The sequence below is a fragment of the Schistocerca nitens genome, chromosome 10 (assembly GCF_023898315.1).
Source record: "Schistocerca nitens isolate TAMUIC-IGC-003100 chromosome 10, iqSchNite1.1, whole genome shotgun sequence".
Lineage (NCBI taxonomy): Eukaryota > Metazoa > Arthropoda > Insecta > Orthoptera > Acrididae > Schistocerca > Schistocerca nitens.
Window position 1 is genome coordinate 48,496,395 of NC_064623.1, and position 16,106 is coordinate 48,512,500.

At 44.8% G+C, this 16,106-nt stretch overlaps 1 protein-coding gene across 1 annotated transcript in view; it reads left to right on the forward strand.

Annotated features, from left to right (window-relative positions):
* The first annotated feature begins 477 nt into the window (after nt 1-477).
* LOC126210532 (uncharacterized) overlaps nt 478-16,106 on the forward strand; it is a 35,862-nt gene continuing 20,233 nt past the window's right edge. Inside the window, exons 1-2 of the mRNA XM_049939784.1 lie at nt 478-598; nt 14,577-14,761. Coding sequence (XP_049795741.1) covers nt 14,621-14,761 — 141 coding nt within the window. The 5' untranslated portion in view covers nt 478-598; nt 14,577-14,620. The remainder of the gene's footprint in view (nt 599-14,576; nt 14,762-16,106) is intronic.

The window sequence follows — 16,106 nt, forward strand, 5'->3', positions numbered from 1 at the left end:
GTTCCATAAAACTTGCGTTTTTCTAAGAGAGTATCATGATCTACACAATCAAACGCCTTGGAAAGACCGCAAGAAAGTCATGAAACAATCGTCAGTTTGGTAATGGAGGAAATTGTGGAAAGGTATGCTAAAATGGTAGGTGGTTGTACACTGCACAACTTATAAAGAGATGAGAGGTTTCCACAGGATGCCTGTTATGGACAGCTGCATCAAACCACTGAACACCACAACAACACCAGCAACACCGTATGCATAAATGTGAGCTCAAGGGTTTGGGTTTCCCTGCACATTCCGGGGGAAACCAGAGCGTGGCAGGTACAGCAGCTGTACTGTGAGCGGTAACAGGGTGTGCGTCAAGTTATTCGGGACGCTCGCGCAGGGAGACCGCGAGCTGACCGAGGCAGTCTGAAGGACGCGCCGGTAGCGCAGGCGTCAACAGCCCAGTAGCCGCTGAGGCTCCAGTCGCTTCTCGCAGTCCGCAACAGGTAGCAGCAGCCCGCTCTCGCCTCTCACACATCTCCAGCTAGGATCCCAGCAAGTGTGTTCCACGCACTTAAGTCCACAGAAGGTGGGATTTAATCTCAGTCGACAGTCTCAGGTACAGTACCACCAAACAAATATTCTGATAAAGTCAGTGTCAAGACTTAACAGTAACCCACCACTCCTGATTCATCCATCTACATCTACATGAATACAATTCAAAACGTACTTAAGTGCCTGGCAGAGGGTTCTTCCGCCCACCTTCATGCTATTTCCCTAGCGCGGGTAAAACAAATATTTAAATCTTTCCGTGCCAGCTAAGAGTTCCCTTACGATGATAATGTCTCTCTACGTAGGTTGGCGCCAACAAAAATTTTCGCGTTTGAAGGAGGAAGCTGGTGACTGAAATTTAGTGAAAAGTTCTCGCCGTTATGAAATAAGCCTTTATTTTAATGATTGCCACCCCAACTCACATATCACATCCGCGACTCTCTCTTCCCTATTTCACGGTAATCCGAAACAAGCTGCCCTACTCTGAGCTTTTTCGCTGCCCTTCGTCAATCCTACCTGGAACGGATCCCATATAGCGCAGCAATACTCCGTAAGAGGACGGACAGGAATAGTGAAGGCAGTCTCTTTAGTAGACATGTTGCATCTTGAAAGTGTTCTGCCAATAAAACGCAGTCTTCGGTTTGCCTTACCCACAACATAATCTGTCTGATCGTTCTTGTTTAAGTTGTTCGTATTGCAATCCCCGGCTCATTAGCTGAAATGACAGTCTTTAGATTTGTGCGATTGATCATGTAACCGGAAAGTAACTTATTCGTTTTAGAGCTCGAGTGGATGACCTCAAACTTTTCATTATTTACAGTCAATTGTCACTTTTAGTTCCATACTAATATCTTAGCTAAATCATTTTCCAGTTGGGTTTGATCTTCTGGTGAGTTTACTTGACGGTAAATGACGGTATCATCAGACAAAAGTCGAAGAGGGCTGCTCAGATTTGTCTCCCAAATCCTTTATATATATTTAAAACAGCTGAGTGCCTCAAACTCTTCCTTGAGGAACGACACATATTTCCATTTTAAACGATGATTTTCCGTCAGTTACTACGAACTGTGGCCTTTGTCACAGGAAAGCGCGAAACCAGTCGCCCAATCGAGAAGGGAAATAATTTGATTAGAAGTCGCTTGTGATGAATATTCATTAAAGAATCGAACTGCCATGTATAAAATAGCTTCAGACGGCTGACTACTTTAGAAATGAGTTAATGGGTTAAGCGTGTTAATGACTTAAGCACGGAAAACTTTTAGCGTTACAGACGCAAAACTATTTTTTGAGCATTTCATATTTATAGTGTTATATTTCCTGAACTGTGTGTCACACAATTATTAAATTTTGCCGGTACATGTATGTGGATATTGTCTGAAAAATGTGCTGCGAATAGAGTTATTACTAAAGAAGTAGTAAATTAAACCGTTGTACCTATTGCAGATGTTTTGCTGAATAAACAGAGAACATTTAAATTTCTTTCCCTTCATTTTTGGTCTGTGTGTGGGTAGGGGGGGGGGGGGGAGGGTTTGCGAGAAAAAGTTCCGAATTGAGTGGAAAGTACATGTGATGTTTGTTGCAAGCTAATAAGTGGTCTAGCTGTCAAATACTGGCTGAACAGTCTGGGTTATTTGAGTTCTGTGATCTTTGCTGCCTCAAGACAGTTTCTATCTTTAATACTTCACTTACTGTGTTAAGTTTTTAACGTACAATTAGAGTCCGTAATGATATAGATGACAGCATTTTAAATTTTAAAATTCGGCCAAAAATTATATCAAATATTGTAAACGAATTTTTTGTTGTCCTGGAAGCCGTTACATTGGGAACCACCTGCTGGGTTCAAATGGCTCTGAGCACTGTGGGACTTAACATCTGAGGTCATCAGTCCCCTAGATTTAGAATTACTTAAACCTAACTAACCTAAGGACAGCACACATTGAGCTGCTGGGGGTCTGGTGATTTTTTCCGCTAGTAATATACAGATTGGTTGGTTTTGGGGAAGGACACCAGACAGCGTGGTCATCGGTCTCATCGGATTAGGGAAGGATGGGGAAGGAAGTCGGCCGTGCCCTTTCAGAGGAACCATCCCGGCATTTGCCTGGAGTGATTTAGGGAAATCACGGAAAACCTAAATCAGGATGGCCGGACGCGGGATTGAACCGTCGTCCTCCCGAATGCGAGTCCAGTGTCTAACCACTGCGCCACCTCGCTCGGTCAGTAATATACAGATTGAGGCATTTAATATCATTTTGGGAAATACCTAGAAAACTAAAAATTGGGCTGTAAAAAGATTGAAACCGAAGTTGTTCGTCTCGAAGTGGGACATTCAATGTCAACAAGCTCGACCCTCCTGCCCCACCTTCAGGTAGTGGAAGGGGGTCAGCTTTGAAATCTTGAAAAGAAACCCCTTTTTTATGGCGCATCCGGTACATTCGGAAAAAAAACCTAACTTTTGTATTGAATATTGTTTTTCATTGAGTGACAGATGGCAGTGTAATGAACAAAAATCCAAACAGGTTAAAAGCCGTTGAAAAATGACAATATCGCAAGAAGTACACATCAGAGTACGATCCCATTAGGTCACAAAGGCAGCTACTCAAAAATATTTAATGACGAACCGGTTTTTATAGCAAAGAAACTTGATTCTCCGAAACGTAATACATTATATTGTACGCATATTGGTCTAATTGTTCCGCAGATGTTGCTGAAACGGATAGCAGTTGGAATAATTCAGTGGTTTGTGTATGACTGACTTGAATACTACTTTTAACATTACCTAGGAACCGTGAAAGCAAAAATTGTAAACTTTTGGTAAGGACTATGCGACCAAACCGTTGAGGTCATCGGACACTAAGGACAACACACACACCCATGCCCGAGGGAGGACTCGAACCTCCGACGGGGGCAGCCGCGCGAACCGTGACATGACGTCCGAGACCGCACGGCTACCCCACGCGGCGCACCGTGAAAGAAATTACACCAACAGTGTAAGCAAAGCAATGTATTATTTCTGGAAAATCAGAGTTTTTTCCCGTAAAAGAAACTGATTTCTTATTACAGATTTTAGAATAATAGCCTTTTTAACTTACTGGGATCCTAATCTGATGTGTATTTCAAGAGATATTGTCATTTTTCAACTGTTTTTAACATATTTGGATTTTTGCTAACTACAGCGCCCTTTATCACGCTATAAAGTAAATGATAAATACAAAAGTTATGTATTTTTTCCGGGAGGTTTCGAATCCGCAATAAAAACTTGCGTTCGTGTTTAAGATTCCAAAGCTAACCCCCTCCCACCCCCTAGGGGTGGGGCATGGAGGGCGAGTTTGGACTCACTGGATGAGCTCCTTTGTGACGAATAACTTTTATTACAACATTTTTTTAATCCGATATGTAGTTCTCCAGGTATTTCCAGAAATGCCTCGCCCTGTTTAAAACACGTCGGCCGCCGACAAGTTTTGAGAACACCTAAATCAAACACACGGGGATGCTCTTCTCGAGCAAGTGAACGAATGTGTTGGAGACTACTTGGCAGATGAGTGTGAGAATGCAATGGGTCGACTCAGCTCTTCCACTGCCAAAGCGTAAATCCACCCGAGACCCTGACTGCGCACAACCGCCGCTGTCGCAGCCGTAAGATTCAGCTTCCTTTGAATAACCTGAAGACAAACAACTGGATTCTGGTACTCGTCTGATTGTTCAGTCCTGTTAACCATGAATCTTGCCGGTCACCATTCGCGCCCTTAGCCGAAACTCAGATTAAACCATTGTTCCTGAAACGAACTGTCGCACTGTTACACTCAGTTCTATTCTTTGATTTCTGTGTTTGCTACTACAGTCAAACCTCGTTTATCCGACCGCCATTAATCCCGGTCTACGGTTCATCCGGATACTGTTTCAATTACAGTAAGTTTAGCAGTCGATGGCCCGGAAGTGCTTTACGACGACAATCATTAAATTTAAATACGTCCAATCACCCTACACGGATTCTGGCACCATGTGAGTTAGCAAGTTGTCACTGTGTTGTCAAGTACTGTATTAAACCAGTCAGTTTCGAGTGGTTCAAAATGGTTCAAATGGCTCTGAGCACTATGGGACTTAAGATCTGTTGAAGTTTCGAGAACATACCTTCACCGACGAGTCAAGCAGTATATTGCTCCCTCCTACGTATATCTCGCAAAGAGACCATGAGGATAAAATCGGAGAGATTAGAGCCCACACAGAGGCATACCGACAATCCTTCTTTCCACGAACAATACGAGACTGGAATAGAAGGCAGAACCGATAGAGGTACTCAAGGTACCCTCCGCCACACATCGCCAGGTGGCTTGCGGAGTATGGATGTAGATGTAAATGAGGTCATCAGTCCCCTAGACTTAGAACTAATTAAACCTAACTAACCTAAAGACACCACACACATCCATGCCCGAGGCAGGATTCGAACCTGCGTCCGTAGCAGCAGCACGGTTCCGGACTGAAGCGCCTAGAACCGCTCGGTCGGAGCGGCCGGCAGTTTCGATTGCAAAATGACATCAAAGACATAGAAGTTGCTAGTGGCCATGGACAAAAACATGCACTGTGTACGGTGGATGAAGAACATTTGCTAGAAAATATTGCTGTTGAATTTGATGTTTGAACTTAGCACTGATATTTCCAGAATGAGATTTTCAAAAAAATGGCTCTGAGCACTATGGGACTCAACTGCTGAGGTCATAAGTCCCCTAGAACTTAGAACTACTTAAACCTAACTAACCTAAGGACAACACACACATCCATGCCCGAGGCAGGATTCGAACCTGCGACCGTAGCGGTCGCGCGGTTCCAGACTGAAGCGCCAGAACCGCTCGGCCACCAACGGCCGGCTGAGATTTTCACTCTGCAACGGAGTGTGCGCTGATATGAAACTTCCTGGCAGATTAAAACTGTGTGCCCGACCGAGACTCGAACTCGGGACCTTTGCCTTTCGCGGGCAAGTGCTCTACCATCTGAGCTACCGAAGCACGACTCACGCCCGGTACTCACAGCTTTACCTCTGCCAGTATCTCGTCTCCTACCTTCCAAACTTTACAGAAGCTCTTCTGCGAACCTTGCAGAACTAGCACTCCTGAAAGAAAGGATATAGCGGAGACATGGCTTAGCCACAGGCTGGGGGATGTTTCCAGAATGAGATTTTCACTCTGCAGCGGAGTGTGCGCTGATATGAAACTTCCTGGCAGATTAAAACTGTGTGCCCGACCGAGACTCGAACTCGGGACCTTTGCCTTTCGCGGGCACTGATAGACTGTAAGAATAATCTATGGCCAGCCTGACAAGGTTTGCACGGCGAGTAAACAACGTGATGACAAGATTCTAAAATACGCATTTTTTGTCAGACTCTAGAGGTATTCCTGTAGTTTATTGACAAAAAAGCAGCAAAAATGGCATTGTTTAATGCTCCTCATAGTGAATAAATTTGAAATAAACTTGAAAAACACTGATTTAGCAAATTTCACCAATAAAACTGTTTGGATACAAAACTGTATAGCATTATTTTCGTGCCTTCTAGTCTTGAAAGTTCACTGGAAGAGTTATACTTTTAAAGAATTCGTTTTGAAATCTACATTTTTTTTGGAGTGCTGTGTAAAGTGTAATCCGGGACAACATTTGATGCTGTGAATATGGGGGTCCTCACGAAACAAATTCGTATTGTTCAGTACAACCAACTTAACAAACCAACTCTCCTACTGTACACTGTACACTGTACTCTACACCGATGAGCCAAAACTTAATGACCACCTGCATAATAGCTCGTTTGTCCGTCTTTGGTACGAAATGCATTACTGATTGTGCGTATGAGGGATCGGACAGTTAGTTTGCAGGTTTGTGGAGGTATGTGGCTACTCACGGGTCATGTAATTCGTGTAAATAACGGGCCACTGATTTCCACGGGATTTAAATTAGGCGAATTTGGTCGGCGAGACATTTACGTGACTTCACTGTAATGTACTTCAAACCACTGTAGCACGGTTTTGGCCCCGAGACACGGACAGTCATACCGCTGAAAGATGACACCGCCGTCGTGGAAAACATTAATCATGAAGCGATGCAAATGGCTCGCAGTTGTCAGCGTATCATTGATTACTACCACCTCGATGAAAGCGTTTGTGGAAACGACTATCAACCTAGTGTAGCAAAAAGCCGACTCACCAGAAGAGCCGACATGTTTCCAATGATCGACGGTCGGCCCAGCGCCCATGGCAGTCGTAACTGACCATATCGTTGGGTCAACATGTGAACACGTAGGGGTGGTCTGCTGTGGAGCTCCGTCTTCAGGAACGTACGATGAACGGTGTGCTCCGAAACACTTGCGCGTGCACCAGCATTTTGCTCTTTCGGCAGAGATGCTACACATTACCCTCTATTCTACTCTACGGACCAGACAAGTCTCCGAACCCCACCTTCTGTAAAGAGTGGTGGACGTCCAACCATTAGCGCCTAGTGGTAGTTTCACTGTCCTACCTCTTTCCGTAGACGCTGACGACAGTAGCACGTGAACATTCGACCAGCTTCGCCGTTTTCGAGATACTCGTTCACAGCCTCTGCGTAATAACAATCTGCCCTTTGTCGAAGTCTTATCTCAATGGATTTCCCCATTTGCAGTCCGTATCTTCGTTAGGGTAATCCGCCGTCCGCGTCTGCTCTGCTTACATACTTTTGTTAGCGCGTTACTTGTCCGCTACAGCAGCAGGCGGCATCCAACGTTGTGTGGGCAGTGGTCATAATGTTGTGGTTTATCAGTGGCTGACCACACGTTATTCTGCGTAGCACCCCATTGGGTACTCTACTACAATAGCTCTGCAATTCTAAAACTGGGGCTCATCAAACCGTAAGAGAAAAACTAGTGTTGTGATGAAGCAGCCTGCTCCATCCCGAAGCGCACTTTCTCGTTCGTATCACCTAAGCTGTCATTCTGCAACTCGGTGTCTTCACCCCCCAACATCACTTCAACCATGATGCCGGTTTGCAGCGTAACAGCTTGGTCTATTTGACCGTTTGACTAAAAGGCTGCGACTCTGAAATTAGTAGCGAACGAAGAAATAAGAAAAAAGTGTAGCTGTGCAACAGTTATTTTCACGAAAAATATTTTATCAGATATTGACCCGACTCCTTATGAAATAATGTGACGACAAATTTTTGTAACTAGATCAAGTTTCATAACAGGCAGAAAGCTGCACCTTGTCTTGGATGGACGGTCGTCACCAGACCCTGGTTGGTTGGTTGGTTGTTTCGGGGAAGGAGACCAGACAGCGAGGTCATCAGTCTCATCGGATTAGGGAAGGACGGGGAAGGAAGTCGGCCGTGCCCTTTGAAAGGAACCATCCCGGCATTTGCCTGGAGCGATTTAGGGAAATCACGGAAAACCTAAATCAGGATGGCCGGACGCGGGATTGAACCGTCGTCCTCCCGAATGCGAGTCCAGTGTCTAACCACTGCGCCACCTCGCTCGGTTCACCAGACCCTGAAGCAATGTCCCGTGACCCATCGGACTGTAATAGCACCGTTGTTTAATGGCGTAATGCTGGGTGTTCGGTCGAATCGCTGGTTCCATTTTTTATGCAAAATATTTCGACAGCTGATTACCTCGTTGGTGTTCCGACCTGTGTTGTTTTGCATATGCACTGCATGGACTCCAATATAATCCAGTGTGGTTGGAGTTTAGGCAGCGAATACACATAACAGGAAAACCCGCAGCACGTGACGACCTGTTCGACTGTCGAAATATTTTGCATAAAAGACTGAATCGACAACTCGTCTGACAAGCAAGTAAATTCTAAAATCATTGACATTGAGATCCTTTTGTTGCAGAATCTTAGAATTTTTTCTGAGCGTAAACGCAATGATGTACGTCGAGCAGAATTCTCAAAACATCGATCATGTGAAACCCAATTCGCATTATTCTCGCAGACGTGCAGAAAGCCATGGATCAACGTAGTCAGGTAGATGCAGCATTCGTTAACTTCCAAAAAGTATTTGGCTCAGTGACACACAGGCCGGCCGCGGTGGTCTAGCGGTTCTAGGCGCTCAGTCAGGAACCGCGCGACTGCTACGGTCGCAGGTTCGAATTCTGCCTCGGGCATGGATGTGTGTGATGTCCTTAGGTTAGTTAGGTTTAAGTAGTTCTAAGTCTAGGGGACTGATGACCTCAGATATTAAGTCCCATAGTGCTCAGAGCCATTTTTTCAGTGACACACACGCGCATAATGTAGAAAGTAGGACTGTATCTGGTACCACGTCAAATTTGTGACTGATTTTAGCATTTTTTATCAGGAAGGAGGCAGTATGTTATCATGGAGAATCATCGACAGATACAGAAGTAACTTGAAATGTGTCCCAGCGAAGTGTGTGGGAATTTTCGTCCATGATACAGCTATTCGGAATGTGGTACAGCCTGAAAAATACTGCACCATTGTTCAGTGCGACATTGATATGCTACCAAAGTGATGCAAAAACTGACAACTTGCTTTAAATGTTCAGAAAAGTAAAACTGTGCATTTCACAAAACGAAAAAACGTAGTCTCGTGTGACTATAATATTAGCGAGTTGGAACAGGTGAACTGATGTAAGTACCTGAGGGTAATACTTCGTAGTGATATGAAATGCAACTATTACTTAGCCTCAGTCGTAGGTAAAATAGGTTGCAAACTTCGGTTCATTAGTCGAATGCTGCGAAAATTCAATCATTCTGCAAAAATATTGTGGTAAAGAACATGGTAGAATATTGCTGAAGAATGTAGGACTTGTACCAAATAGGACCAAAAGCGGATACTGAAACATGTAGAGAAGGACAGCATGAATGGTCACATGTTTGCTTGGGACTGATGACCTCGCCATTTAGTCCCATAGCCCCCCTAATCAATCCATCAATCAATCACAGGTTTGTTTGACCCGTGGGAGAGAGTCACGCAGATGCTGAAAGAACTGCGCTGGTAGAGTCCTGAAGATGGACGAAAACTATCCGGAGGAGGCCAAGCAAAACTTCCAAAGTTTTCAGAACCAACACTAAGAAACACTTTTTCGCTAAACACTTGTTCACTTCCCGTGGAACACCGGTGTTCCGCAAAACACAGTTTGGGAATCCTTCATGTAGTACCATAAAGGCTATTCCCTTATATCTTGACACGTGTCCTATCATCCTGCCCCTTCTTTTGTCAGTATTTGCCGTACGTTCCTTTCCTCGCTGTTGCTGCAGACAACCCACCATTCCTTACCTTCTCAGCCCACCCAATTTTCAACGTCCTTCTATTGCACAACCTTCCAGGCGCTTGAGTTCTCTTCTGGGGTATCCACCGTCGATGATCCACTACCGTACAGCGCTGTGCTTCACACACAAACTCATACTCATAGAAGTCTTCCAAACATTGAGGTCGATGTTTAATACTACTAGACCTCTTTCGGCGAGAAATGCCCTCTTTGCCGTTTCTAGTCTACTTTCCATGTCACCCTTGCTTCGTCCGTCACGTGTTATTTTGCTTCCAAAGTACCAGAATTCCTTAACTTCGTCTGCTTCGTGGTCCCCCATTTTGATGTTAAGTTTGTCACTAATTACATTTCTGGTACTCCTCATTACTTTCGTGTTTTTTCTGTTTACCTTCGATCCATATTCTGTATTTACTCGAGTTTTCATTGTATTCAAAATTTGTTCCTCACTTTCACTGAAAAGAGGATAGTCACCGACAAATCTCATTGTTGATATATTTGCACCCCGAATTTTAATCCCAGCCTTGAACCTTTATTTTATTTTCGTCATTGCTTCTTCGATGTGGAGTATGGCGAAAAGTTTTATATACGTGTCTTACACATTTTTCAAGCCGAGCACTTGCCCCTTAGTATTCTACTCTTATTGTTCCCTCTTGCTTCTTGTTAGTATTGTACATTGCCCCCTTTTTGCCGGCCGTTGTGGCCGAGCGGTTCTAGGCGCTTCAGTCCGGAACCGCGCTGCTGCTACGGTCGCAGGTTCGAATACTGCCTCGGGCATGGATGTGTGTGATGTCCTTAGGTTAGTTAGGTTTAAGTAGTTCTAAGTCTAGGGGACTGATGACCTCAGATATTAAGTCCCATAGTGCTCAGAGCCATTTTTTTTGCCCCTTTTTCCCTATATCTTACTCCTACTTTGCGCAGAATTTCGATCGCCTTCCATCATTTTACACTGTCGAACTTCCTTCTGGTTCGCAAGATTCTAACAACTTGAATTTACAGAATGAAATTTTCACTGTGCAGCAGAGTGCGCGTAGATATGAAACTTCCTGGCAGATTAAAACTGCGTGCCGGTCCGATTCTCGAACTCGAGACCTTTGCATTTCGCGGGAATTCTGGAAACATACCCCAGGCTGTGGCAAAGCCACGCCTCCGCAATATCCTTTCTTCCTTCCAGTAGTGTTAATTCTGCAAGGTTCGTAGGAGAGGTTCTGTGAAGTTTGGTAGGTAAGAGACGAGGTACAGGTGGAAGTAAAGCTGTGAGGACGCATACTGAAACGTGATCGGGTAGCTCAGATGGTAGAGCACTTGCCCGCGAAAGGTAAAGGTCCTGAGTTCGAGCCTCGGTCCGGCACACAGTTTTAATCTGCCAGGAAGTTTCAACTTGACTTTATTTTTCTAAAGTCTTGCTTCCAAACCTGGTAATATGCCACGATAAAAAGTACCCCCTGTCAAACGGATAGCATTAGCTTGCAGGGAATATATGTAGATTTAGAAGAGGGAAGGGAGAGTAGTGTTAATGCCCCTTGATAAGAGGGCATTACACACCGAGTGTAAGACGGGATGGCGAAGTAAGGCGGAGAAAATTGGCCGTGCCCTTTGAATGCAACCATTCCACCCATAGCCTTAAGTGTTTTACAGAAACCATGGAAAACCTAACAGGGATGGTGGAGCGAAGTTTTGAACCACTGTCCTCGAGAATGGGAGTCCACAGTTCCAACAATGCTCCGCCTGTGTATAAGGAGGGAGTTGTTTCCTCACCTGTTTTTAACACCACTGTTACGGAACCAAGCGTAAAGAAATTTACCGCGGTCTCAGAAGCTGGAGACGGCTGTCAGGGTGACCTCGGTTACACTGACCTCCCCGCGCACGCAGACAGAAAGCCGACAGACTCACGGGCGCTGCGCCAATGTATGGGGACCTCCAGACCTGTGACACATTTACGCGAAGGACCCGGTGGGACGGGACGAGAGAATCTCAAGTGTTCGTACACCGCGACCCTGCTGCACGCGACTAGCTTCATTCATAGCGGCCTCGTACACTGCAGATGGTCGGAAACACCTGTAATCATCGTTCAATTCCAAAGCTGTAAGAGTAAATTATGATAATTATACAGAGAACCAGGACAAGTTTCGGCACCTTTAGACCATCATCAGTGGATACTTTCAGTCATACACAGAAGCGACAAAGAAACTGGTACACCTTCCTAATGTCTTGTAGGGCCGCAAAAGAACGTGGCATGGACTCGACTAATGTCTGAAGTAGTGATGGAGGGAACTGACACCATGACTACCGCAGGGCTGTCCATAAATCCGTAAGAGTATTAGGAGGTGTGGAGATCTCTTCTGAACAGCACGTTGCAAGGCATCCCAGATGTGCTCAATAATGTTTACGTCTGGAGAGCCTGGTGCCCATTGGAAGAGTTTAAACTCAGAAGAGTGTTCCTGGAGCCAATCTGTAGCAATTCTGCTGAAATGCCATGGCCCGTCGGAATGTACAGTGGACATGAATGGATGCAGGTGATCAGACAGTATGCTTACGTACGTGTCACCTGTCGAAGTCGTGCCTAGACGTATCAGAGGTCCCATATCACTCCAACTGCACACACCCCACACCATTACAGAGCCTCCACCAGCTTGAACATTACCCTGTTGACATACAGGGTCCATGGATTCATGAGGTTGTCTCCATACCCGTACGGATCGATCCGTTCGATACAATTTGAAACGACAATCGTCCGGCCAGGCAACATGTTTCCACCGATCAACAGTCCAATTTCGAACTTGACTGGCCCAGGCGAGGCATAAAGCTTTGCATCGTGTAGTCATTAAGGGTACACTAGTGGACCCGGCTCCGAAAGCCCATATCGATGATGTTTCGTTGAACGGTCCACACGCTGACACTTGTTGATGGCCTAGCATTGAATCTGCAGCGGTTTGAGGAAGAGTTGCATTTTTGTCACGTTGAACGATTCTCTTCAGTTGTGATTGGTCCCGTACTTGCAGGATCTTTTTCCGGCAGCAGCGATGTCGGATATTTGATGTTCTACCGGATTCCTGATATTCACGATATAATCGTGAAATGGTCGTACGGGAAATCTCGGAGATGCTGGGTCCCATTGCTCGTGCGCCTACCATAACACCACGTTCAAACTCACTCAAATCTTCCAGAATGAGATTTTCACTCTGCAGCGGAGTGTGCGCTGATATGAAACTTCCTGGCAGATTAAAACTGTGTGCCGGACCGAGACTCGAACTCGGGACCTTTGCCTTTCGCGGGCAAGTGCTCTACCAACTGAGCTACCCAAGCACGACTTTACAGAAGCTCTCCTGCGCAGGAGGCAAAGGTCCCGAGTTCGAGTCTCGGCCCGGCACACAGTTTTAATCTGCCAGGAAGTTTCGCTCAAATCTTTATAACCTACCATCGTAGCAGCAGTGGCCGATCTAACGACTGCGCCAAACACTTGTCTTATAAGGCGTTGCCGACCGCTGCGCCGTATTCTGCCTGTTTACATCTGTATACGATTGCCTGTCTCTGTATACGCATGCCTATACCAGTTAGTAATAAGAAGAATCAGGCCTATGAATTATACGTTTGTTGTGATTATTACCTTATTTTCTACAATTCAGCCTACTCCTATAATGAAGAGTGTTCTACCACGGAACACTTGTCACCCTTTCGCCTCTAACTAGCCCTGTAATAGAAGCTCAGTTCATTTTCTTATTCCATTTTGAAATGATAGCATTCACTTTGCGTGTGATTTTTCTGCAAAAAATTACTCGGAAAAAGTGAGGTTTTTGCAAATGTGAAAATCTGTTCCTAGGTACAACTGGTCGTGTACGTAGAAAAATATATTCTGTTCAAATTTTGAAGTCTTTCAGTCGAAAAAATCTTGTGAACGCTGTGCTTAATTGTGTGTTACAGTCTTACTCCACTAAAATGGTTCAAATGGCTCTGAGCACTATGTGACTTAACATCTGAGGTTATCAGTCCCCTAGTCTTAGAACTACTTAAACCTAACTAACCTAAGGACATCACACACATCCATGCCCGAGGCAGCATTCGAACCTGCGACCGTAGCGGTCACGCGGTACCAGACTGAAGCGCCTAGAACCGCTCTGCCACACCGGCCGGCTGCAGCGTCTCCAGTGGGCTTTTATTTTATGGCTGTTAGAGATAAAGAACGTTCTTTACTGTTTGTATACATGTAAAGTTTTTAAATCGTAATTACAGATATTTGAAAAAACACTTAAAATTATGAATTCATACCTTTTTACCACATGGTATGGTTTTTGTGATGTATTGTGTTGCTACAGTGACTGTTTGTTACCCAGTTTGTCATCTGCAACTACTTACACCTTAAAGTAGATAAATCGTTTAAGCCAAAACTACGATTTGAAAACTGTTATTTCTATGATTGATGTGTGTGTGTGTGTGTGTGTGTGTGTATTTACATTATGTTTCACTTACATTTTCTTTTTCCTCATCTTTACCACTGTCAAATACTATATATTGAGCTGTCGCTATCACTGTTTCACTGTTTACCAGCTGTAAAACAAACATGGCGGCGAGTGGAACAGTTGAAGTTGTAAGTTCTAGGGGACTGATGACCTCAGCGCTCAGAGCCATTTGAACCAAGATGCTGCAACTGCAGTGAAACGTGTTTGGGTTAAAAAACAAAATTGTGTTTTGCTAAAGGCGGGCCCTATCCTAAAACATATGTATTAGCAACGCTGTTATGCTAAAGTGGCTGCTGTCTTGACGAACACACGGCGCAGTCCGCCTCACAGCCAGCTCTTTATTGCACGCAGGTAGCGACGGCCCCACTTCCCCGTAGCTGCGTTCTGAGGAATGGATGCGACAACCGCACGGCGCCTGGTGTAGCTCCGCTCTTCCTCAGCGACTCCGAGACCGGCCCACCATGGCGTGCCTGCAGCACTGCTGCTGCGGCTGTTCCCTCAAGACGGGGGTCGTCGTCGTCTCCGTGCTCTTCCTGGTAAGGCGACACCGTCCGGCTACGCTAGTGTCTTCACCGCTGCCACTTTTCTCCCTACTCGATTTCTCGTGTTTATGACATTACTGACGTTTCGCCAGCACGAGTGGCTGGCATTGTCAAAGCTCACACTCACCACCGGCAATGGAGGGTGAAGCTTTGACAGTGCCAGCCACTCGTGCTGGCGAAACGTCAGTGAAATCATTATATGAACGTCGGCCGAAGAACCCGAGACAGAAGCCAATAGGCAGTTTGTCAACAAGTGGCCACGAAAGCTGATAAAATCTTGAACAAATGTTATCAGTTTGAACATTAAGGTGAAACAACGGCTACAGATTATAATCTAAATAGGTCAAATTATGCTGGGAACATTAAGCTCATCGATCAGGATAATTATGACCAAGATGGAAGCGAAAAAAATGAATTAATGGCCGCGAACCGAACCCAGGTCTCATTGTTTACTAGGCAGATACGCTATGCCTAGCATAGCAAGCAATGAGACCTGAGTTTCAATTCCCGACCATGGCACAAATTTTAATCCATTTCTTCGGCTTCCATCATTGTCGTAGATAAGGAGAGACTCTAACGTCTCAAGGAAAATTTACCTGTGTCAGATCTATAAATCAAAATTGCCTTATATTATTCCTTAGAAAGTCTACTTTTATGTTTCATTCACATAATGCGTGCCATAAATATTAAAATATGTTACGAACGCAATTTACTGCATAGGGGGTCTGGTGCATCCATGCACTCAGATGCAACCAATGTAATACTGTAATAGTTAAGGACGGAAAAGGGATCCTGTTACTTTGGTTCAAAAATGGTTCAAATGGCTCTGAGCACTATGGGACTTAACAGCTACGGTCATCACTCTCCTAGAACTTAGAACTACTTAAACCTAAATAACCTAAGGACAGCACACAACACCCAGTCATCACGAGGCAGAGAAAATCCCTGACCCCGCCGGGAATCGAACCCGGGAACCCGGGCGTGGGAAGCGAGAACGCTATCGGAAAGTTACTTTGGAATAATACCAAAGTGGGAATTAGTGTCAACTAAAACACTATTATGAACTATGTTTCTCCTCGTAATATGATTCATTTACGGTGAACAGTCTGAAAGGAAGTGGCTGTCTCGTGTCTGCTCATCTTGTTACTTCGGTTCTTTTTACATAAAGAAAAACGTGAGTTCTCAAAATGACAAACAAACGTATTTATACATATAGAAAACAATCCTATCGTCCAAAAAAACACTTTAATCAACAAGCGGAAACCAGTTAATCGTTACAATTTCGTCATAATGGGAGTGTTTCGATATCGGCGAAAAACAGGCAAACTGTACTGTGCTA